This window comes from Pezoporus flaviventris, unplaced genomic scaffold (assembly GCF_033815535.1).
Source record: "Pezoporus flaviventris isolate CSIRO_AGI_PZ_B2104156 unplaced genomic scaffold, CSIRO_AGI_Pfla_v1 ptg000007l, whole genome shotgun sequence".
NCBI classification, from domain to species: domain Eukaryota; kingdom Metazoa; phylum Chordata; class Aves; order Psittaciformes; family Psittacidae; genus Pezoporus; species Pezoporus flaviventris.
Window position 1 is genome coordinate 63,383,242 of NW_026892555.1, and position 25,073 is coordinate 63,408,314.

The 25,073-nt window shown below is 40.3% G+C and overlaps 1 protein-coding gene across 1 annotated transcript in view; it reads right to left on the reverse strand.

The window, feature by feature from the left end:
- The window catches only part of GALNT12 (polypeptide N-acetylgalactosaminyltransferase 12), a 51,177-nt gene that overhangs the window by 19,042 nt on the left and 7,062 nt on the right, over positions 1 to 25,073 (reverse strand). Inside the window, exons 2-7 of the mRNA XM_061449010.1 lie at positions 17,000 to 17,169; positions 16,092 to 16,281; positions 12,725 to 12,910; positions 10,446 to 10,563; positions 3,078 to 3,254; positions 370 to 501 (exon numbers count right to left, since the gene is read on the reverse strand). Coding sequence (XP_061304994.1) covers positions 370 to 501; positions 3,078 to 3,254; positions 10,446 to 10,563; positions 12,725 to 12,910; positions 16,092 to 16,281; positions 17,000 to 17,169 — 973 coding nt within the window. The remainder of the gene's footprint in view (positions 1 to 369; positions 502 to 3,077; positions 3,255 to 10,445; positions 10,564 to 12,724; positions 12,911 to 16,091; positions 16,282 to 16,999; positions 17,170 to 25,073) is intronic.

Consider the following 25,073-nt stretch of genomic DNA (forward strand, 5'->3'; position numbering starts at 1 on the left):
TGATCTCAAAGGTCTTTTCCAATGTAGCTGATTCCGATTCTGTTTTCGAGTCAACAAGTAAAAAATGGAACACTTTGGTGTTTCAATAAATTAACAAAGTCATCTTTTGTTGCCTTTAACCCTCCCAAAGCATCAATTGGAAGGTGTAATTCATGGCTACATTGCCTGTTCTTCTCCCTTCTCACAGGACTGCTTCATGAACAGCACCCCCTAGATAAAATTCTGATAGAAACCACATGTTAAAGCCTACCAATTTTAACTGAATTTGATCAAAATCCCAAACTGATTTTAGCTTAAAAATACCTTGATATTGAGTTAGTAGGAGAGCTCAGAGAACCGCAAGGAGGCCCCTTCTCAGCAGCCACATACCATTCCAAAGAAGCCTGGTCTGTCCTCAGGTACATGAAGCTCTGGGTACACATTCTCCAAGAACCATTTGAAGTCCTTACATTTCAGCTTCTCTCGAAGGAGTCTCCTTTCTGTCACATCTCCATATGGTTCCTGAAAGAAAAAAAAAGAAAAAGAAGGAGGAAACGATTAAAAATAACCCCAACCAGAACAGATGCTTTCTTTTAAATTATCTTTTTACATTATTAGGAACCGTATGCTAAAGTGATGAGTAGGACTTTTAGCCAGGAAAAATCCTTATGTTTGGGTGCTGGATTTGATTTCATTATCCTTACATTTGTTAAATGTTGACAGAAAAAGAATTGGAACAGTGTACATAAAGTTTTAAAATACTCTAGAGGACAGTTTGTCTGAGAAAACTCCTCAAATCTGCAAGTAAGGAAGTCCTTGAATATAGATTTCTGGGAAGTGAGATGATGTATTGGAAAATAAAACTCCCTTTAGCTGGATAATTGAAAATCTCAAAAGCAGTGAATGAATCTTAAGCATTTTAAACCATTACACCATGCATTTGCAAATTTCCTGTACCAACAGTTTTACAATTAACTGATGAAATTTATAAAATCTGCTAATGTTTCCTTAGAACTTCACAGTTTTGGTAGGTGGGGAGTATGAAGTCTTAAAACTCCAGAGAAAAGCTTCCATGGCAGACGTTTCCCTGTCTATAGATGGAGCAGAGTTCACATCTTTTCATGTCTGTCTTCAAAAATCTGTCTTTATATTGACTAAGGACTTCAAACAGTCAGGCATGAGATAGCATTTGCAACCCCCTGATTTTTACAGGTCATTTGACATACTCTTTCATCAAACCACGTATATATTTGCATTTCTCAAAGATGTGGAAATATCACTGGAAACACAAAGCTGATATAGAACAGAGGCAAAGATGCGTGCTTGAACAAACAAAGAGCATGACATATTAGCTCCAAGGTCTGAACATTAATCTTGAAGTGAAACTTTATGGAACCAAATTCTGCAGCCATAGCATCAATCATTTTTTCATTATGCCATGGAACTGAATATTTGGATTAGATGAAGTAAAAGGGTCTGAACTCAACCACTGCAACAACTGGTGCATAGAGTACTATAGAAACTAGCGTGCATCAGCGGTAGCTTTGATACGTGCAAAAAAACCCACACAAGTCTCACCTCACATCCACACTGTCACAATAAGCCAATATGCATAATTTCCAACACACAAATATCCTTTAAAATTCTGTCATCACAGACATAAGTTGCCCAGAACTTTACAAGAAAAACTGTCAGCATTTATTGCTGTTTTCTCATTGTATACAACAAGCAGAATCAGGCTGGCACTGCCTGTGAGCTCCTGTCTTCAGATATACAAACCCCATATTTCTCATAAAGTCAGACACTAATAATAAAACCTAAATGGCTTTTATGATGTTAAACAATTATTACAAATGCATGGACTGTAATAACCTAATTACCCAGTTTAATCCAAAGGAACACAAGATGGAAGCTAACCAAATTCAGCTTCCCCAGCGTCCTCCAGCGCATTATTTAAAAGCCTAATGGTTTCAAGAGCACTTTTTCCCCAAACACATCTATTGGGGTAGACCACCCACACATGTGGGGGTCTCCCTGCCCCCTGCCTGGTCCCTAAGCTCTGCTCCAGCACAGCCAGAGGTGAGTGCCCAGCAGCCCACCCATCACATGCACAAAACCAGAAAGCCAGCGCTTAGAAAACTTGCTGTGCAAAGAAAAGTGCCTGGGGAGATTAAGCACCTCCAGAAATAAGAAACAGCAAAGAATTATTTCTTTTAGGCCTGAATTTTGAAATCTGTGCCAGAGGTTCATTCAAGGCACTATGTGGATATTTCAGCATTAGTCTTGCAGCCTACAGGCCCCTCATGGTAAGTATACCCAAGCTATGAATTTGCACACCGGTTTACTGTTTTGACCTACTCAATTTTGATAGTATTTATCTCTTGAATAATACAAATGATCTTGTATTTTCTTTCTCACAGACAATAAAGATATTAACTGGTTGTTTTTTTAAAAAAACCATCAGAACTGATAATTCAGACATTTTATTAGGGACATATTCATCTGAGTTCCCAGGACTGACTTTAATTACTTTAATCGTTGCAATATTGATTTTATTGGGACTTGTTTTTAATCAAACGTCATGCAGCAGTAAATCAAACAGGAAAATCCATCTTGTCTTACATCAGCCCAAAGCTTTACAATTATCACAAGATAAGTAATATTGCTAAAGTTTATTACCATGCTGTTCACTTAAAGAGCTACTGCTCATTGAAACTTGATGATTAACATTCATTAAGTGTGTCTGTTCTGTAATTCTTTATTGATAGAATCCTGTATGAGCTGTTTCACAGAAGTGCACATTTTAGGCTAAACAGCTCCACCTTCCACCTTACCTGAGTCACCTTGCTTAGCTTTAGTCCTTCACTTATTCATTCATTCATTTAATATTGACAGAGATTTAGCTGCCTTCTAGTGTTACAGAGTTTCTGACTTTTTTCTGTTACTATACGTACACTGACTCTATGCTTGGAAAAAGTTTCAGAAGAAATAAGAAGCAAACATAACAAGCACTTCATGTTAAATATTAGCTTAATTAATACTTATTTCACTGAAAAGAAATTCTACTGAAATTCTAAGAATAAGGGACTTGAACTCACCAGGCGAGCGTGTGGGTTTCGGTGATAATAAAGTTCTCTATATTCATCCATCCACACTTCAGCTGCACGCACACTGTTTGCCAGAGCTTTGGACCGTGAGTAGGGAGCTTGTTTGGGGAAAACGTGACCTACATGGGAGCAAGGGTGGATCTCAAGACTTCCTCCACACTGCCATATCTGAGCAAAGAATTGACATTGTGAGTCATTACTTTGAATCTTTGCAAGCAGAAGGATAATGTAACAATAAGTCTCTGTACGAATAACACCCCAAGAATATCACAGCACACTATAAGCAACACAGACAATAATTTTGTGTTTCATTTGATGAATAATCCTTGTGAACTCAGAGCAAATCACTGGGAGTAACAAGGAGATAAATCCATCTCTGGTTTTATATGGTGTGCAATTATTGCCTCCTTAGCTTTATTTCTCTGAAGGCATAAGAAACGGTCCACAATATTTCTGCAGGTCTCTGGTCTACAATTCAAGTTATACAGCCCTTATTTAAGCAAACAAAGAAAGAAAGAACAGGAAAAAGATGAGAGGCATGATTGTTGTCCAAATTAACCATGCAAATAGCAACCTTAGAAAGAAACTGATGATCAGTAACTGATTTCTTACCAGAAATCTTTGCCCATATTCTACTGGAAAAATGGTAAGGTTGCCATAGCATTGGAGAATGGTAAGTTGTGCTCCCATTTCTATATGCACTCTTCAGAAGAGAGGCATAGGTACCTGGTCATAAAATAAAACTAACTTTTTTCACTGGAAAGCTAGGAAAGGAACTGAAGGCCCAACACATGAAAAGAAAAAGACAAATTCTGTAACTAGTTCATGGTGGTTAAACGAGCAAGAGTGAAATAACCTCCCCTATTTAAAGCAATATTCCTATTTGCTGTCAAGGAAAACACTTGAACCTGAATGTGGAATTGGAGAAACTCACTCTGTCCTTGTGCTCATACTTGTGCCTCTGGCTCCCCAGGTCAAGCTCCATCCCTGGTAGTGTTCAGAGCCAGGCTGGATGAAGCCTTGGGCAAGATGGTTTAGTGTGAGGTGTCCCTGCCCATGGCAGGGGGGTTGGAACTAGATGATCTTAAGGTCCTTTCCAACCCTAACTATTCTATGGTTCTATGATTCTATGAAATTGTACACCCCTTGAGATAAAGCCCATAAATGACAACTGAGTGAATACATTAGCCTCAGCACTCTACAAATTTTTGTAATTGTCTCTTCTCTTTTCAAAACCACAGATTTTGGCAGTTCATCTATATACCTATACTTTCCCATCTGCCATTCTGTTCTCAAGTTTGATGTAATGAAAAGAAAGCATGGCTAGGTATTTCCTATGTAATATTGTGTGCTATCACAGTTTTGTTTCTGAAGGGTGCCCAAAACAGTTTCTGAAACTTAGTCATATGGAAGGAAAGGCAGAACATGCCACTACTCCTGAACAAACTATCACCAACAGCTCCAACAGACTTTCCACAGAAGATTTTTGAGAACTAGCACTCCAGCAACCTAATTCTCCTACTGTATTCAACCATGCATAGGTGACACCTCGTCTTTCCTTTGTAACTGGAGGACACAGGAAATTAGCTGGAAAATGCTTAAAGGGTAGAGGTCTGACAACATTCTTGTATAATGAATACATTTTTAATTACATGATATTCAAATAAACTCAGCAGGAGTGAAAGCTATGAGGAGGCAAATAAAACTTCTCTAACCTAACAATGACAAAAGTTCAGTGATGGGACTCTTCTCGCCTCTCTCCCTGGGACTTTCAGGGGCCTAGAAAGCCACTGCAGTTGAAGGCACTGCTTAAGTTACTCATGATTTCTATTTTCTTAATTTAGAAATCAATTAATATCTCCATTGATTTGGTTTTGGATAATGACATCAGGCCTTCATGTATGGCACAATACTGTGCTTAACAAAACTATAAGTGCTCTAATACATCTATTTACTTTTAAAACAAACCACTTCCTTAAAGATACAGGAAATTCATTACTCAACTCTAGGGAGCACTGGATAATCTTTACTTCCTGGATTTAAAACTTTAATTTCTTGCTTTTCATGTGAAGTTTCTCTCATCTTTTTTTTTCTGTTATTGCTTTTTAGGTAAGCAGTGTATTTGTCATTTGAACTGGAAGATAATTAAAGGAATTATACAAAAGATCTGTACTGATCTTTTAAGCAATCTGCATATTTGCACGGATAAGTTACACTACTACCATTTTGAAAGCTGATATGAAACCAGCTACCTACTTTCACTTTAAGATCTCCCTTATTGAGATTCATTTCAAAATAATACCTTTCTGACATTATTTCTGTATCCAATGTTACTTTTTTTGAAATTGAAATTTATCACACAAGGATATGAGGAACAGACAGACCATAAAGATTACTGAAGTAAAATTGTACTGAAGTTAAGAGGAAAACACATTATTCTACTCTCCTGTGAGAAAGTCTGATTTAAATGGAATAATATAGGCTGACCATAGCTCTGTTAAACTGCTGGCACAAAGAGAATTTCACAACAGCTGAATTTTCATTAATTAAAATTCTAAATTTCTCTACAAAATAACCATAGGTTGCTAAGCAATGCTTATTTAATTCTGCTTCTTTCATCAAAACAGTTCAAAACCACTCATCTTTCTATTACAAAAAAAAAAAGCAGATTACATATATTTCAGCTAAACAATCCCCATAAAGGTTTATTTTTACTTTAATGGAAAACATTTTGGCCTCTCTCTAAGATCAGGTACAAATTAACAGCCTTAAAATCCAGGAATTCAATAGAGAAACTAAAGTTGATCACTAAATGCTAAGTAAGTGACTCTGAAGATTTTCCCCTAAAATGATTTCAATCTTCTGTAACAAAGAAACACATTAGATTTAACGTATACTTCCATGCTCATGTGCATGCAAATGTGTTTCTTTATTAGGTCTGGCTACCTTGCAGCTCTCATTATAAAAGCGTACTTTTTTCCTTCACTGTACAAGGAAACGAAGGTGACATTCCTTTTTACTTTCACTTTCATCTGGATGCATGTAGACTACCGATATTTTCTTCTTTTCAGAGACAGACGGTGGCATTACAAAAAGCTACAATAAATGTTCAAGTCTTGCCTTGGCTACCCATCTCTGTCAGGGTCTCTGGTCAACTGATCTAATGCTGGGTCAATGAACTCCAAATTAGAGAAGCTCTGTAAACTCTACCATCTCCATTTTAATGTTTTAGGGCTCTGGAAGAATTACGAAATAAAAAATGGATGCCGACTCCCGAGCAAACTGGAAAGCACTCAGTTCCATTCCCCCTCTCTGCTCCAATTTTGCTGGCTGGCTGGTGGCCATGGTGCTCACCCCTGATCTGCTGAGAGCTGGGTGGCCAGAAGGGCCTCCCCAGCCACTCAAACCCATCCTGGGTGCTCCCGCCACAAGACAGATTTCCAGGTCCAGGCAGAAGGAAGCAGTACTAAATACCAAAAAAAAAAGATGACCCAAAGCGATTGGAAGCATATAATCCAGATTCATGGGCTATGAAATTTACTTATCAGTAAATAACTTTCCCTTTTTGCACATGCCTAGTTTTCTCTCATGCTGCGATGGTGGGTTGAAGGACAGAACACAAGGGTATCAAACGCCGGTCCCCAGAAACAAACTAACACTGCAGTGCTGCTATAGCAGGAACAAGAACGGGGGGGGGAAGCTGGTTGCAGCTTCCCCCCCACCCCCATGTACAGGGGGGAGAAGATGAAGAGGCATGTTTTGCATCCCTCAGAAGGAGACATTTCCATGCCCATTATGCTCATGAAGTGAAATTTTATCTACCCTAATAGCATTAAGCAATCCAAAATCAAGGCACATTGACTCGATCCTGCATTCAGCACACAGCTTCCATCTCTCTTAGTCATCATGCTTTTAGCTGAAGCTATGTCCTTGTTGCACCTCTCAAAACCATAGAGAATTTCTTCAGTTTAGAATAATTGAAATATGAGAAGGAGAGGCTCAAGGAAAAGTCCTTTCATTTCATCAGGAGAGGGTGGTGTTTTCAGAAACATGAAGAACAATAATTTACAGTGGTTTTCAGTACACTTGCTCCTAATTTTCAGGCCTGGTAGGTCTAGAAATAACAGAATTAAAACTGATTTATCCCTCTTGACCTTCTTGAGCACTATGAGCAGCCAGAAGAACACAATTAAGCAATACCACTCCATTCTGCTCTCTTCCACTGTAATCCTCACTGCAGGAAGTATAAGTACAGGGGCTCTATATCAAACAGAAGAAAGCATGTTGTGTACAACACCCACATTCTACTGGCAATCTGCACTAAAATTAACACACCCAGGCACATTCCACTGGCCGTCGCACAGCCTGTCCTGCAGAACTCTTGGCCTCCCAGAAGAGCAGCTCAATTCACCTGCAGCTCGCAGGCATCCACACTGGTCTCTCTGCTTCCTTGTTTGAGCACTTCTCTTAGCCTCTGTGAGCCATTTTCCCACTCTCAGCCTGGTGCATGGCACACTGCATGCCTGTGGAGGCTGAAGGACTGTCCTGAGACCCCAGGCTTTAGCACCCATGTGCCATGTGGTCCGCCTCTGGCTCCTGGATATTCTGCTGCTGCTCTTTTTGTGTTTCGCCACACTGAAGGACTAAAGGCACTGCTCAAACACGCTGCTCACCCCTTGGGGTCAAACACCTGGTCCAGGGGAAGTTGTGACATCAAAAATGAGACTTGCTGTCCGAGCCTGATAGAGGTCAATGGATAATGGTACCTTGGGTCTAAAGCAGCAGCCAGTGCAGGGGCACTCCATGGCATACAGGGCAGGGTCAGACCTGTCCTGTCTCAAGCCTTGGTCTCCCTAAAAGTAGAAAGCCAAGACCTGGATGCAGAGAGGGCTATCTTCAAGGCTTTCTACAAGAAGCTGTATGAAGTTCCTACAATCCATTTCAGAGGAGAATCACTGCCATCTAGGGCAGTGCTACTCCTAACTACTGCTAGTTAGGGGGCAACCATATTGATGCCACCAAAACTGTGACAGCCAGGGTCACAGAAGACTGCAGGCATTTCAGAAATGTTAAGTAGATTTTGTGATGAGTTGTCAACTGTGGCTTGTTTCCAAGCTTGCTGCTTTGGGAGAAACATGCATTGGTGCAAATTTCTGCTGAGGCAGAGTGTGGATTGGCTAAGGAACGGCAGACACTTTGTGACCAACCCAGACGTCTTAGCCTTGGGAGATGGCAGTTATGAAGAATACAATTGAACAATGGACATGTGAGCCATTCCAGCTGTATGGTCTTAGCCAAACTCTGAGTTAAGTTGTAAGGCCTGAACTCAAGTTACCCAGGCTGCTAGGCCTAACCTTAGGCTACTAAAGGACAGCTATGTGCAGCAGAACAAGGAACTTGGCGTTTGCTCAAGGTTAACAAGATGTAGAAGCGGGATGGGAAAACTGTAAGATGTGTGCAAAAAGTAACAAATGGACAAGCTTTCAGCTAACCTATTATCTACTTCGAAAACGTGGGGACAGCACTTTTGAGCCAGTCAGAGTCTATATTGGTTACATCAGCTAGTCCTATAAACTATAAAAGCTGTTGATGTGTGTGAATAAATTTGGCAACCACTTGATCATATTGATCGTCTCTGCGTTGTCCGTGACTCCCGCATCAACAGCGGAGCATGTATGATTCCATGATTCTATGCAGTACCACTTTCAAAAGCAGCATCCTCTCCACCTCATGGGTGCTTGGTCTGGTTACACGTGCAACAGCAGACACAAACAAGCCTGCAAGAGCCAGCCTTGCTCAGGATATGCACATATCCAACATGCTTGCTACTGTTATGCTGTATTTGTGGGAGGTAATGTCATGCTCTCTGGTGTAGGCTGCTTTTAAACTGGCAGTCTCCTGTCTCTGTTTAGTTTTCTGCTGCAGGGTGTCATAGCTGAGAAACCAGAGAAACACAGCAAGGCCCAGGTCAGTAAGCATCTGTATCCAAAATGTGTGACTCTCTCACTGTCATCACCTCTCCCCGTCCTTCAGTAAGGAAGGAAAACAGGGATGGCATGCACTGCCAGGCTGCTTTCCAGTTTAACCTACCTTGGGTTGCAACTGATGATCAGCACAGCTTCTTTGGCTTCCAAGTAAAAGACGAATCTATTGCTACTGCTGGCTCCCTGAGCAGCGTCTCAAAAAGAGGTATAACAATAATTTCAACAAGAGCTATTTCACAGAACCTGACCTTGTGACTGAGCAAATATCCCATAGAAAGGAAATCCCTTCCAGTGGAAAGACGGGACCTGCTGCAGCAATCTATGTGGGCTACACCAGAACTGGAGAGAGCTAGGAGATTCTTGCTTCAGAAGGTCACACTGCTGATGGAGATTGATAGGCTGTGCATTTGGACTTACAGGCCAGAAACATTTCCCTATGTAAGTAAGGAGGTGGTCATAAATTCAGATCAAACAGCAATTCCAGCTGAGAAACCCCCCACCAGACAGAAGCCACATCAACTCCAGGTCTGTGCTTATCCTCCCTTATCCTTATCCTTTTCTTTCCTTATTTTTGTGCCCTCTTTGCTAGGATTTATGCACTACAGGCAGCAGGAGACAGGAACAGCAACCAGGAAGACTCCATGCTCCTCTGGTTAACAAGCAGACATCAAGTGAGACAGCCTGCTGATACCTCCTTTCTCAAGAAAGTGGTTTTGTAACATTACAGTGCTACTTAGCCATGAAATCTGGTGTCAGGTGGTAAAAAAAAAAAAAAAAAAAAAAAAAAAAAAAAAAAAAATCAACACAAAGACATGAACCTGCCTCACACCTGAGCACTGGTCCCCAGTGGGGTGCAGCTCTACAGTTCCTGGAGATTTTCCCCATCATCTTTTATAGCTTTATACAAACTTTTCCTGAAGTGAAACAGAAAAAAGTGTTAAAGAACTGCAGGGACTGGTGCATCCTGCCCCACTGGTAACTGCCACCTGCTGCCTCCTGCTCACTCCCATCAATCACACAAAGAGCCATGAGTCACATTAGGGAATTATACACATTTCTTTCCAATGATACTCTTCAAGCCACAGAATATAAGCTTCATCTGCTAACATCACACCATTACTTAGATTTTATACTGGTGTTCAAAACAAAGGCATGTTTTTTTTTAAGGATTGTTTTTAAATGGCTATTGGGAAGGAAAAACAGCTACAGCAAAGTGTGGGAACAAGGAAAAGATTCATATAAATATCTCCCAAAATACTCTCTTAACACTTGCTTACATTATAGCTATCTCACCAAGTAAAAGCGTGTGAAGAAAGACACAAGAAGCTTGTTTTTATTCTCAAGGAAAAAAAACACTTTCAATTGAGCCACTTACCCTGAATGAGAATTCAAGGTTTTCTCCTCCCCAGACTTCCATTCCTGTGTCATATGAACCAAGGTAATCAAAGTACTTTTTGCTCACAGAAAATAATCCACCTGCCATGGTTGGAGACCTACAAAAGAGAATAGTAACTCTGAATTGAATAAAAAAGCAAAACAATTAACAAACCAATGCAATGGAAAAAAAATACAGTGTATTTTTATTTTCCATTCTCTGTCTTTGCTGGACACAAAGTAACAGCTATCAAATGGTTATCATCAGACCATTTAAGTTTAATTTTGTAGTAAAAAAACTGTACCTGAAACAATGAAAGCAGAGAAGATAAACACTGTGTTAATATAAATTTTTGCAGTCACAGTGTCTTTGCGAGTGACAATAAATGACTGGTTTCTCACCTTCACATAGTAAAACTAACTTTTTCTGTGACAGAATTATGAGTCAGGTCTGAAATTTTTAGTGCAGTATCCTTATATATTTTACTTAAGTGATAAGTAAATATTTGTGCTTCAGTAATTAATAACAACTTTATTGATCCTCTATCAAGTGGAAAATCTCTAAGACATCAACTAAGCAGGATTAAGTAAATATAACCCTAAAGAGACTTTTCCTTCTAAGAAGATCTGCCCATCTGTATTTTTTTGGGGGAGGGGGGGAATCAGGGGTCAAGACCAGATCCTCATCAGACATCATAAGGGCCAGAGCTTCAGCAGACTTAAGGGATGTGCTTTCAGTAGGCTATTGTGTGCATATATATACATAAACTTGTATTTGTTCAGTATTGTCCCTAATTGTTTTCAGTCTTAAAAAATTACCCTCTTTAACATGTCAAGCATACAATGCTGGTTGGAACTAAATTCATCTGACACTTCATGCATTTTACTGAACTGCTGTTGAGGTAAATACTAACAAATTCTATGTGCAGTGATCAGTTACTCTTAATCTGTCAAAACTAATTTTACCAGCCATCTTTTTGAAGCAACACTGTCTTACACTGTCATATGCTGTTTCAAAGAATGGAACGAGATGAGGTGAGACAGAAGAAAAAAACCCAAACTCCATAACCAGTCAAGCTCTTCTGTCTCACTCCAGATTTCATCTTTCCAAACATAGCTGTCAGTGACACTACTCTCAGCACTGCTGCTTTCTCCAGACACTTGCTGAGCTCAAAGTCCTTGGGCTAACCATGAAGATTTATCCCTCACCATTTTCCCCCGGCATGCCAAAGATAATTCTTCTTGTCATGGAGAATAAAAGCTTCATATTTATATCAAAGGCTTTAAAAACATTTACGCTATTTTGAAACTTTTTTTAAGGAGGATGTAGACTAGTACATGTTGAGAAGATTAAATTACTGCCTCACTTTTCCAACCGAAAAAGCCCCTGCAGTTAAGGTCATTAATATTTGTGAAGTACTGGGTGTTACTATCATCATAAGTAACCCAGAAAAGACTGAGAAAAATTAATCATTCTGTATTTGTTGTAGTCCACAAGATATTATAAATATAAGCAAAGACTAACAAAATCGTGATGTTAAAAATGCCAAACACCTGATTAATTTCTTAAAATACACTGCTGAATACAGGAACCCTCAGCTATCTGGCTTTTTTCTATAGTGCCCATTTTCCAGATGTATTGCTTGTACTCTTTACCTTACCTCTCCTAAAAATACAGCATGGATTGATAAATAATATTGCCTGATTACAACTTGTCTTAACACAAAACTAAAACCCCCAAGACAGACATCCGTGTGAGTTCCTGAGCCCTTAATAGAAACAATGGTGGGTAGAGCTGTACCATTTCCTCTCAATAAAGAACTGGCAAGCTAGTTCACCTTTGAAAAGAGCTCAAGAAACCACCACTATTACTACAGCTTAGATAAAGTCTTCAAAACTACTTCTGCCTCCTTACTAGTTGATGATTTTTGTCCATTTTCATCATTGACCATGATACATTTTTTAGAACATGGGTTAATCTGTTACAACCTTTCCATGTTGGAGTTTGCCTGCAGAAGCCAAGAGGTCACTTGTGCAATAAGGATTCTGTATGGAAGATTACAGACGAATGTCAGCTTTAAGAGAAATATTTTTCCAGGAGTATGGTAAGCTGGAGCTATTTAAAAAAAGAATAAAAAAAAAAGGGGGGGGGACACGACTAAAAATATGTAAGTTTTAGTAATGTGTTCATTTCTCAATCTTTTTCAGCACCTGGCATTTCCAAGTGAAATCAAGAACGCTTGCAACATTCACAGTTTCAGAAGATGCATGAAATGTAACCTTATCACATCGGTCTTGGACTTCCTCCGCTTCTGTTCTCTTTCAGGGGTACTATGCCAAGTGAAGACCAGCCTCCAGTCAAATCCACCAATCTGTGGCTCACCAGCATTTCCCAAGTACTCAAATGTATTCCAGTCAATAACATCAATAACAGGGCAGACGACAGCAGATTCTTCTTCTGCAATCCTAGTATGGTTTTAAAGGAAAGGGTGACTTCCATTAGAAACTTATCCCAGAAACTGTAACTGTCAAGAACAGAGAATGCCTGAATACCAAACAGTTTTAACTCTTTTACAGTTCAGGCTGCAATACAAGGAGATAACGGCTACCAGAATAACTACCAACTTCTTGCTGAGGATGCATCAGGAGGATACATCACAATGGACTCAGCCGTAGGCACCTGGGAAGCATCAATCTTCCTGGACAGTGGAGGCAAGGTATGCCAGATGGCTTGAGATAACACGTTCAGCATCTGGCTTGGCTGCCATTGCTAGCACCACATTCTCAACAAAAATGTCTATTTTGTTTTATACAGGCAGCTGTGTTTAAGATATTAAGAGAGCAGCATGATTATATAGTCCTGCAAAGTTGAATAGCTAGCTAGCCTCTTGGCCCTTAAAGTCACGGTTGCTCTTGTGGCTGTAATCATCTGCAAAAAATTATACTGAACACTACAACAGTAACTCAAAAAGAAGCCATGAGCTCAAACAAAAAGCCACCCAGCATGGGAATTAGATCTCCAAAAGCGAAACATACACGAAGGAGGCCTCCAGAAACCCTGGCAACATAGATGATAAAAAGGAGAAACAAGGTAGTGCTGCAGAATAACATACCTATCAGCAAGGCCGATCTAAAGGTAGTTAAGCTCTTTATCATACTACAAATACATCAGAGCTGACAATGTTTCCTGCAGGTCTACTTCTACAAGGACATAAACCCCTTCCTCCATTTTCTCATTACCACGCAGGGCTTTCTGGATCCCTTTCCAAAAGCATTTCCCTTACAAAAGGCAGTGGGATTCTTTGCTTTGGCCTCAACCTCTCCAAAGGACACCCCCCAATACTAGGAGAGAGAAACTTCAAGAATGCAAGCTCAAGCTGTTCTCTTAAATCACTCTTTAGCAATCTTCTCTACACTAGTCTCAGATATCTCCCATTAGTTCAATGAAACAAAGTGACTTATTTGACTTTATAATTCTTGTACTTATTTTAGCCCTGATTTTCCGATATGCATACTCCAGAGAAGAAGGAAAACTGAATGCATCATATTGCCAAACAAGGAAGAGATGTGAGGTATCTGTCATTCAAAAGCAGCTAGTTTCTCATGAGATTATTAAGCTTAAAACCCGCAGGCTGACCAAAGGGCTCCAACTGTGAAATTAGAGCAGCCTGTGATAGTTAAATGCATCAGAGAAAAGCAGTGACTCCAAAGAAGTATTGTCTGAGCTGAGACAGAATGCCTTAAGTATGAAATGGTCTCTTGTTGCCAGAGGGAAGATGCAACACAGCTGTTTTCTTCTTTATAATCTCCCATTGAAATCTTGTTTGGTAGAGCACACAAAAGGGCTTATACAAATATTGCTATCTCCTGTCTCACTCGCATACAACTTATGTACAAAGCAATGAGAATGATACGTACACAGAGGGAAAAAAATCCCAATAAAATGTAAAAACGCTTTGTTGCTCCTGTAAATGAAAAGGAGTAAAGATTAGTAGCTGGCACATTATTTCAGTTATGAAAGGAAACAGGTAAGTGAAAGGGCATCACCTTTTCTGTAAGTTAAGAATTAACTAGATAATACAATCCACAGGCAGCTTACAAATACAACTATGTTTGCACTGCAAAATGCTAACACTGTTGTACTGCTCCCACACATTTGAGTCAGATACACCATGCAAACATCCCCTTAGAGATGTATGTCTGCATCTGTAGCTAGAAGGGCAAAAATTCCAAGACACATCCTATGCTAACTTTCTACAGCAGGTGAATTACTGCACTTAAAATTATCCCAATCCTTCCTCAAGATTGCCATCTAGTGGTTTGCTGAAGAAGTGAATAAATTACAGAACCGTCTGTAACATACCAGTTATGTATCGGTATTTTTTTCAGAAGACTGTCTTTAAAACTATGCTTATTCTTTGCTTTTTACCCTTTTCCCTTTGTTCACACTATCTAAATTATTTATAGCTAACCCACAGTAATCTGGAATATACTTGGTGTGAAAGTCAGAAACAAATTAAATATGACAATTTATAAATTATTCCAGATACGATTTCAAATGGGCATGGAGAGTTGGAGAACACAAGTTCCACTAGGAATCAGAAAGACCTGCATGCCTCAAGACAGCCTCTTCTTTTGAAAATCTCTCTCCAGTATGCACAGGGCTGTTTTTAACAGTCCTTCTCTGAAGCTTACAGAACCTGGTGGGAAACTTTATAAGATGCAAATTGAGCCTCTGACCTTGAGGAAAGGATTGTACTGTATTTATCAGTATCTGCTAATAGCATCCAAAGGGGTGAAGACATAAGATTTATGCTTTCAGCACACAGGGCAAAAGCAACACAGCCTTGTGCATATGATGTAGGTGCAGCAGCAAGGTGTAGCAGTGGCTAACTGACAGCAAGAAGTGTATGGCTGCTGACTACACGAGTGAAGCTTTACTAATATAGTAATTATTCTGAGTTGTAATAGAGAGCTGAAATTCCGTTTTTTAGGGGGTTTTGTTGGGGATTGGGGGAGTATTTTGTGTTTTGGTTTGGGGTTTTTTGGGGGGGTTTCTTTTTTTTTTTTTACTAATGGAAGTTTTCTGAGCTGCCCGACCTATCTGCAGTACAGATAAAAAACTACATAGCTGAACAGTGCATGGCAGATGGTGTCCAAGCAAAAATCAGTATTGACATATTAACTCCTCCCTGTTCTATCAGTTCTGATGCTCCATATCAGAACTGGTTTGGAAAATGGATTCACTCAGGACTTGGAAGATGGAAGTTTACCGACTTCTATTCCAATCTGCTTACGTGCATGTTGCCCTGCAATAGGGGATGCATCTTTTCAGACCTTCTTATCCACCATCCAGGCTGAGAGAAGAAACTACACTTCCCAAGATAGTTTCAAAGCTGGGGGAGCATTCCTCTTCCTCAAAATAAAACCTTCTCTTTTCTGAAGAAAAAGAGCAGGCTGGAGCAAACAAAAATCCACCTCCTGATCTTCCACACTTCCATTTGCTACCCGACCTCCAGGAGACAAACACTCACAGTGCCTAAGGAACCAGCAGACTGTGGTAACCTTCAGTAAATGTCTGCACGGAGTCATTTTTTCCACTTCAGAAGCATGCCAAACTGTCTCTTCTCCCAGAGCATCACCTCACCTTGCCAGCAGTGGCTCCAGCCAGCCCTCGTGGCATTCACAGTGGCAGTCCAGGAACGTCAGTATGTCTCCTTTTGCCACAGATGCACCCAGCAGCCGGGCTCGAACCAGGCCCTCTCGCTTGTTTGCACGGATAAGACGCACCTTGCGCAAGCCAGCCACATAGTTTTCCAGAGTCTCCTTTAAATGTTCTGGAACAGAAACAACAACAGAAAAAGACAAAAAAAAAAAAAAGTTCTGGAATGATTGGTTTAGGTCATGCCACAGAAAGCTCCTTTTTTTCAGGAGCATATTACTCATGCAGTGAATCTTAAACTCTGATTCTGCTACACTGTCCGTGTTAGGAAGGGACAAGGAAAAAGCACAGAACTTGGATGGATGCAGATCACTGTTACTTTTAAGAAACTGAGTGCTCCATATTCTCCTCTGTGATTAGTTTTCAAATTTTTAAGTGCTTCTAAAACATTATGTGAAACTTTCCACGTTGAAGTTCTATTCTTAACACAATTCATGTGTGGCAGAAAATGCCACCATTATCTTTGTGTCCCATAATTGAAAAGAAACATAACCAGGTAGCTCTCACTACACTAGACACCAGGGCAACCTTAGAGCAATTGAAATTTGCCCAAATTAGGAAACCTGAAATGCTCTGATCAACCTGTAGGTTATCTATACGTGCAAGCAGTCATGTTACAACACAGCAAATGTGCTTCCCTATTCTAAACTAAATTTGGTCCAGAAGTGAAATATTTCACCGGCATGCTACAAGAAAAACTATTTTCCAGTTAGATGCCTATCTTGTACCATTTTATGGCATGTTACTCAAACTACCTATCTTTTTCTCCCATGGACTGGCTGACTAAAAAAACCCCATCAACAATCAACATTATTTAGGATTATTCTTCCTACCTTTGTCACTGTAATCATCTACAAGGATAATTTCTTCCAAAAGTATATCTGGAGATGTCTCAAGAACACTATGAACAGTTCGTAGAAGGGTTGACCAAGCCTCATTGTAGAAAGCTATCACAACAGAAGTCTTCGGCAGGCTGTAATAATCATACTTTTTCTCTCTGCATCTGTAAGGGAGGGGATTACATTTAGTATAGTGCAAAAACATTTGATAATCTTCAGAAAACTATTTTCAAATGCAGATTTTGTATGCTACTTAACTGTAAGCAAGAACATATAAAGGATATTAAAAGAACTGTATGTACTTGGAGAAGTCATGCTAAGACCTTCAGGAAACTAGTCTTCCAGAAGTCCCATTTCTGCAGCACCATTATGACTAAAATTCTGCAACCCCCTCAATGTCTAAAAAGAAAAACAAAGGAGATATTCTGGGCTGGTGTATGTGCAGTAGCCTTCTTTGCACAATATTACCTCAAGCAGAAGAACAAGCAATGGCCAAAACATGCCTCAAATAATAGAAAGAAAAATAAAACCTAAGTGCAGTAAAACCAGTAGCATAAATTACTGATAATTTGTGTTTTGGAAAACAAAACAAGTGCTAGATCGCAAAAATATAACTGTGAAGGAACAGCAACATAGAAAGAAATCAGCAACAGAACTGAGACGTATGTTCACTGAAGCAGAATTTGGGAAGACCACAGAACTGCCAAGATATAATAGTGAAATCAGCAAAAATCACACAGACATAAAAATGCATGTTTTGGCTCTGTGGAGAGCCAGGAAGTTTGCAAACCTTTGGATTAAGCTCCAGAATGTATTTCCTATAAATACACACATATATATGAATTTCCCTAAATGAACATAAGGATGCCAAGAAACTTACAGCTGCACCAAATGTGTAAATTGATAAAGATTTCCCTTGTCTGAAAGGATTTTAAAATAATGACAGTGTTTATTACCATTTCTTCCTTTTTCTTGAAGCATTCTGTATGAGCAGCTTTCTTTAAAACCAAGAGAAATGGTTTAGAGATGCTTGATTTTTCTTATACCTTAAGCTTTCTGCCTCGACTCAGTGGGGCTTGTAAGGGGCAGAAGGACACACTTCAGCTTCTTCTGACTGCTAGATCACAATAGATACTGAAGCAGGTAGGACATCCCTCCTACCAAACCAGAACAGCAGCAAGTCCTCCAAAAGAACAAAGAAGGAAACCAAAGCTGACCAGTAGAAAATGTGACAGTAAAACCCCTTAGGTTGATTTAGGGGAATCAAAATTTGCCAAAACACCCAGAAATTTACATTAAAAGAAAACTGCTTACTGACAGCATATTGAGAATATATTTTACTAGCTGTTTGATGCTGATGTGTTTGCGATAAAAACTTACAGGTGTCTTTAAAGATTAAGCAATACTTATTAATATCTGTGGTGGAGAAAGAAACTAAAAAAGTCTGAATATTCATAAAATTAAAATTCTTATGAGGAAAATATCAAGTACTTCAGTAATATATACCTAAAATGCCATCCAGAGGGACCCTGACACGCTTGTGAGGTGGGCTAATGTCAACCTCATGAAGTTCAACCAAAGTGTAAGGTCCTACACCTGGGTCAGAGCGATCCCAGGCACAGCTACAGGTTGGGAAGAGAAGAGATTCAGAGCAGCCCTGTGGAGAAGGACTTGGGGGTGTTGGTTGATGAGAAAATGAACATGAGCCGGCTTCAGTGTGCGCTCGCAGCCCAGAAAGCCAACCGTATCCTGGGCTGCATCAAAAGGAGCTTGACCAGCAGGTCGAAGGAGGTGATCCTGCCCCTTTACTCTGCTCTCGTGAGACCTCACCTGGAGTATTTTGTGCAGTTCTGGTGTCCTCAACATAAAAAGGACATGGAACTGTTGGAACAAGTCCAGAGAAGGGCCACGAGGATGATCAGGGGACTGGAGCACCTACCGTGTGAAGACAGGCTGAGAAAGTTGGGGCTGTTCAGCCTGGAGAAGAGAAGGCTGTGTGGAGACCTCATAGCAGCCTTCCAGTATCTGAAGGGCGCCTACAGGGATGCTGGGGAGGGACTGTTCATTAGGGAGTGTAATGACAGGACAAGGGGTAACAGGTTAAATCTTAAACAGGGGAAGTTTAGATTGGATATAAGGAAGGAGCTCTTTACTGTAAGGGTGGTGAGGCTCTGGAATGGGTTGCCCAGGGAGGTTGTGAATGCTCTACTCCTAGCGGTGTTCAAGGACAGGTTGGACAAAACTTTGGGCTACATGGTCTAGTGGAAGGTATCCCTTCCCATTGAAGGGGGGGTTGAAACCCAATGATCTTTAAGGTCCTTTCCAACCCAAACCATTCTGTGATTCTATAAAATTGGGAAGTAATGAGGATAAATGACACTTGGGCAGAGGAGGCCCACAGAAGGCTGCTTCTCAAAGATGAAAGGAATGCTGTGCAACAACACTCATTGTATATGATGTTTATGCATGCATACACCATACAGATATACACAGACAAGTAAATACAAATACACACATTGATACAATGAAGTACAAAAATTCCCATCTTTCCAAGCTGTAACCCGTCCTGAAGCAAATAGGGACATCCACACAGAGAACTGCTTCACACCAATGCCTGGTGACAGAAGTGATTTATTTTGCCAAATGCTCCTGTATGAATACATGAAAAAGGAGTCACATTTTAATTAACTTTTTTTAACACAGAAAAACCTACTGTATGAATACAGTTTTAGAAATACATGTTTACTTTAGTCTACTGAAAAACATTTATATTCAGTACTGCCAGGAAAAAATTCTTCTTCTATGTCACAGTCACTTATACCAGGTAACTTCAGTTAATTTCTTGACGAAAATGGGATAATCTTTACCTACCCATTTTAGAACACCAAAAGAAAAAAAATAAATAAATCAAAAAACTCCAGGAAAGCTTTCTCTGGAAAATACATCAGAAAGATTCATGGAATAATGTGATTGTATTCCATTATTTAAAAAAGGAAATCCAAAAGGTCTAAAGAAATTGATAAGCCTAATTATAGACTAAAGAATTCAATGGATTTGCCTGAAAATTATATGCTGGAGATGGGAAACATAATTTGGCACAGAGCAAGGCAATCCCCAAACTGTTTGTGATTCACTGTGCATAGCTGCCTCCTTCACTGTGTATACACCACACTGTGGGAAAAGGTCAGCCTCCTGGGGGACATACCGGAGTACACATTTCTTAGGTTTCTGAATTCAAGAAAGAGGACTATCTAATAGCTCCATGGTAGAAGGCAGCACACAAGTGCAGAGAAGCGTCACTCCAAGGCAGCAGGGCAGGCTGCTGGCTGGCATAGCCACTCTGCACGGAGATGTGCCTAGATCCCTTGCTGCCTACTTACCCCAACAGGCTGGTGGGACAATGCCAACAACAGTCTGAAGAAAGAAACCATCTCTCACCTTGAGTATTGAAATACAGATAGCACAACTGAAAGCATAGCCCTTTAGTATATTTAACTTTATTCTGGGGAAATACGGCATTCAGTTCCCAACATAAGGAGGGCATGGACCTGCTGAAGCAAGTCTAGAGGAGCGCCATGAAGATGATTATAGGGCTGGAGCACCTCCCCTATGAATACAGGCTGAGAAAGTTGGGGTTGTTTCCCCTGAAGAAGAGAAGACACTGGGGAGACCATAGGAGAGCCTTTCAGTAACTAAAGGGGGCCTGTAAGAAAACTGGGGAGGGACTTTTTATAAGGGCAGGCAGTGACAGGACAAGTTATAATGGCTTTAAGCTGAGAGAGAGTAGAATTACATTAGCTATGAGGAAAAAAACCTTTACCGTGAGGGTGGTGAGGCACTGGAACAGGCTGCCCAGAAACGATGTGGCTGCCCCACCCCTGGCAGTGTTCAAGGCCAGGATGGACGGGGCTTGGAGCAACCTGATCTAATGGACCATGCCCCTGCCCATGGCAGGGAGGTTGGCACTAGATGATCTTTAAGGTCCCTTCCAACCCAAACCATTCTATGAAAACTAATCATCACATATTGACAAACTAAAACTGCAAAACTTTTACTTTAAAAAGAAAACCAAAAAATACAGTTACTGAACTCCTATGCATATTTGCATGATTATCCCAGAATTAATTTCCAAGACATATATTCCTTACTAGACTGATACAAGATCTCAATTGTTCGCAGTCTTGAATGTTGTTGCTGAAACGAAGCACACTTTTCCTCATCTTTCTCTACTGAAAGAAATTTCAGAGACTTTTGCTAAATCTTAAAAAATAATCCCACTGGGGAGATCACAAACCAAAAGCATTTAAACCCTGGAAAAATAATAGTGTAAGAAAATCTAAAAACCCCTAAGGGATCCCTGAAATGGAAATACTTAGAAGTGTTGTTGAATAAAAATTAAGCAGCATGCACATGGACACTAAATGTTACCACTTCACAAGATATATAAGCTTCAAAAAAAACCACTACAAGTATGAAACCTGACAAAGCCCAGTAGTCATAATTCATCTTTCCCATTTCCCAAGTCCTATTTACAACAGAACTACCTTAGCAAATCTGTATCCACCTTCGTAAACTTCAGGATGTATTTTTAGTCTCTGTGTGTATCCAAGCTCCTACTTTCCAAGTGAATCTATTCACTCCTACTTTGGGTTATGTAGAAAAACAAATGCATTATGAGTTACAGTAATGTCATTAAAATGACAGGGAGGATACAAACTAGGAACAGCACTCCCAAAGTATGCTTTTGCAGATACCGGGAATGTGCATTTATATTCCCTGTACTGCAAGCTGCTTTTGGCTTCTGACTAAGGCACTCTTCAGTGCCACCCTTCGACGTGTAACACTGCCCTTTCCCAATACAGGGAATCATGTTAAGACAAGACTAATTGCATTTCACATTAGGCATCTAAAAGCTAGGTGCTAACTTTGATCTAATCATCTGGACATCTGTCCTTAAAGACAGATCCAGAAGGCGACTCACCTCACCCTCCTTAAGCCACTGGCACAGACAACCAGTCCTTTGTGGATTCCCTTCTGCCCCTTGTCTATAGAACAGATAACTTTCCTACAACTAAAGTTAAATGACAGGAAACCACCTATAGTCCACAAAACAAACACCCAAGTGAAAAAAATGTATGCATGTTGAGTGAATTCATTTTCTTCAGAGAAGTACACGTATCTCCAGTCAAGCTGATTTTGGAAAGTTACTAGGTAACAGAATCAGTCACTTAGAAAGATCTTACTGTCATCACATATGAGCAACCTTTTTTGGAGCCAGCAAAAGAAAGGCATAAAGTTTTAAATAGGACTCAGATGTCACTGAAATCCACTGATATAGAATAGATAACAATGATAACAGATAATGCAATGCAAAGGAGTGACACCTGCTCAGCCTCTGCCCTCCAACAGCTCCTGTTCTCTGCTGCCCCACAAGCAGAGTCCTTGTGCGTGGCAGAGCTGCACCAGAAAAAACACAGCCAGGATGGCCCTAACCACTTCCCAGGGAGTGGGTTGGGACACTGCCCTGCTCCAGCACCATCCTGCTTCTGCATCCTCCTCCATTTCCCTCAGGCATTCTCTGACACAGTCGGTGGATGTTCCAGGAATCCTCCTGTTTTATCACTGTGGCTTAAAAGACAGGTATCAAACAAGAAATGCCAAAAAGACATAGCTTTTGTTTATCAATGTATACTACACCAAACATCTACATTTTTAAAGTTTAACTGTATTCATCCACAAATCTTTAAATCTCTAGATGGGGAAAGGAAAGAATAATGCTGGTACATACCTGAACACAAACTTAAAACCACGTTCACTATGTACCATCTTTCCTGGATCTTTCACTACAGCATCTACTCAAACATCTAACTCCATAAAATACAAACTGAAGCAAAGCATGTAAAGATGTATCATCATACATCCACATTCCTGTGGTTGTTTTATCTTTTTACACTGTGTTTGCAAGTCATGGTCTAACTGAGACTATAACACTGACAAGTTTAATAATTTAACCTTGGAATCTACTACTCTACAAAGTCTTCTGTTAGCAAGTTCTAAAATAGGTTATTTATTAGAAACTGAGGAGACATCAGTCAGGAAATGCCTAAACAAAATTAAATGGGCTATTTTGGAATACATTTGTGCCAATTAATGTAGTCACTCAATTTATTTCATTGTAAGGAGCTGTTTCTCTTAGAGATGTGTATCTATACACAAGGAGAGAGACTATGAATGCGTGCACACCAGGCATGCTGCCACGAGTTAATTAGGAGTGGTTGCTGACATACTTTTATGTAAGACTTTCACCACAAGTGAAACAATACAGCACGAGAAAAAACATTTTTAACCTCCAAATTTGATGCTCTATAAGCAAAGTTCTTCATATTTTAAGAAAAAATATGAAATGTTTTGTGAGTTTTCAAAGATTTGTTACAAATAGAATCTGTTCATAAATTATTTAATGTTTTCTAAAGATAGGCTATATGTTTTGCTTTTGAAGTTTCAATGCAAATACCAGAGAATACAGGCAAGTTCAAGATTGCATAGCTTCTCTCAAGAAGATCAAAAGAGCACGTGTCACTGCTGTATCTGACTTAACGTGATTTAAGTGACTAGGGTATGTGACATTGCCATATGTGCACCATCACAGTGTCACGTAGCAAACACTGCTAGGGTCCTACTTCAGGCTGGGTTTCACACGGTGGGCTAGGAAGCAGGCTTGCTGGGTTTATTATGGTGGGCTGTGGACATGCTGACTCACAACAAAACCTCCTTTTCCTTTGAACAGAGTTAAGGCATTTAAATAAACAGCAGATGCCCTTTTAGTAAGAAGTGTGCTCAAACAGCATTTTGTAGGCTGAAAATTAATACGACTGATCTAGAATAATGGCAGCAGCCATGGGCATCTCAATCTAGTTTTACCTTATCATTTAAGTTGGAAAAGACCTTCAAGATCAGACTCCAATCACTAACCCAGAACTGCCAAGTCCACTGCAAAACCATGTCCCTAAACAACACATCTACAAGTCTTTTAAATACCCTCAGGGACAAGCACCTTCTCCACTCTGTATTAAACTGCAGAGTCAGTAATGAGGACTCAGGGGTCTGCAGGTATCTTCACTCAAGAGAAAACACCTCCTTCTCCCATCCTCACAAAGCCACAGCAAAGGAAACAGCTGTGCTGGGGTCCTCTTCTCACCCTTTCTCTACTCCTCCCTTCCCCCCTGCTCCCAGCAGCAGCAGCTTAGGGTTCAGCAGGTCTACCCACGAGCATCCTAAGCTCACCAGCACAACACAGGTCACAGAGCTGGTTTCTGAGCCACCATGCAGTTACCGAGGCCATGTTAACTGCTCCAGGCTGACCATGTGTTTGAACAGCCAAATCTCACCCCTCCCTGGGGAAGGCAACATATGGGTAAAATCTAGCGCATGAGCCAAAAGCAACATAGCCCTACTGCATCAAAACCTGAGATACAGAAGTGTGGCGTTTCCAGTGGAATTAAAGGTTATGATAAAGCAGATAATTCTTACCTCCTCCAAATACTACCCAACTTTTCATGCTCATTTATTTTTTCACATAAAAACTGCCTTGAGCTAACTGTCAGTCCTGGGGTTTGGGAAGGGGAGACACCAAAACCCAGAAGTGTCTTAACTGCACATGGGAAGGCTGCAGCTGGTTTTGCACACCTGCTTACCCCAGGTGTGTTCAGGTATTACAGAAGAAAGTAATGACGTTGACAGAAGGTGTGTCCTGGTCCAACTAGCAAAGCAGATAGCAGCAAGGTGCTGATAACTGACAAAATGGTTGAATTACCGGGGGAAGGCTGGAACACATAAGCAGTGCGAACTACAGCAGTGCTGGCCCACACTTCCCCATCACTCAGTCCCAGCCTGAGCAAATGCTCCCTAAATTGTGTCTGCTGAAACAAACCACATTAGGAGAGAGTACCCCAGTAGAGTCTATGACACCATGATATGATCAAGTCTCTGAAAACAAAGGCTAAACAGACTGTGAAATGACTTTCCAGATTATTTGATGTTTTAAAGAACAATTCTCCCGATGACAGTA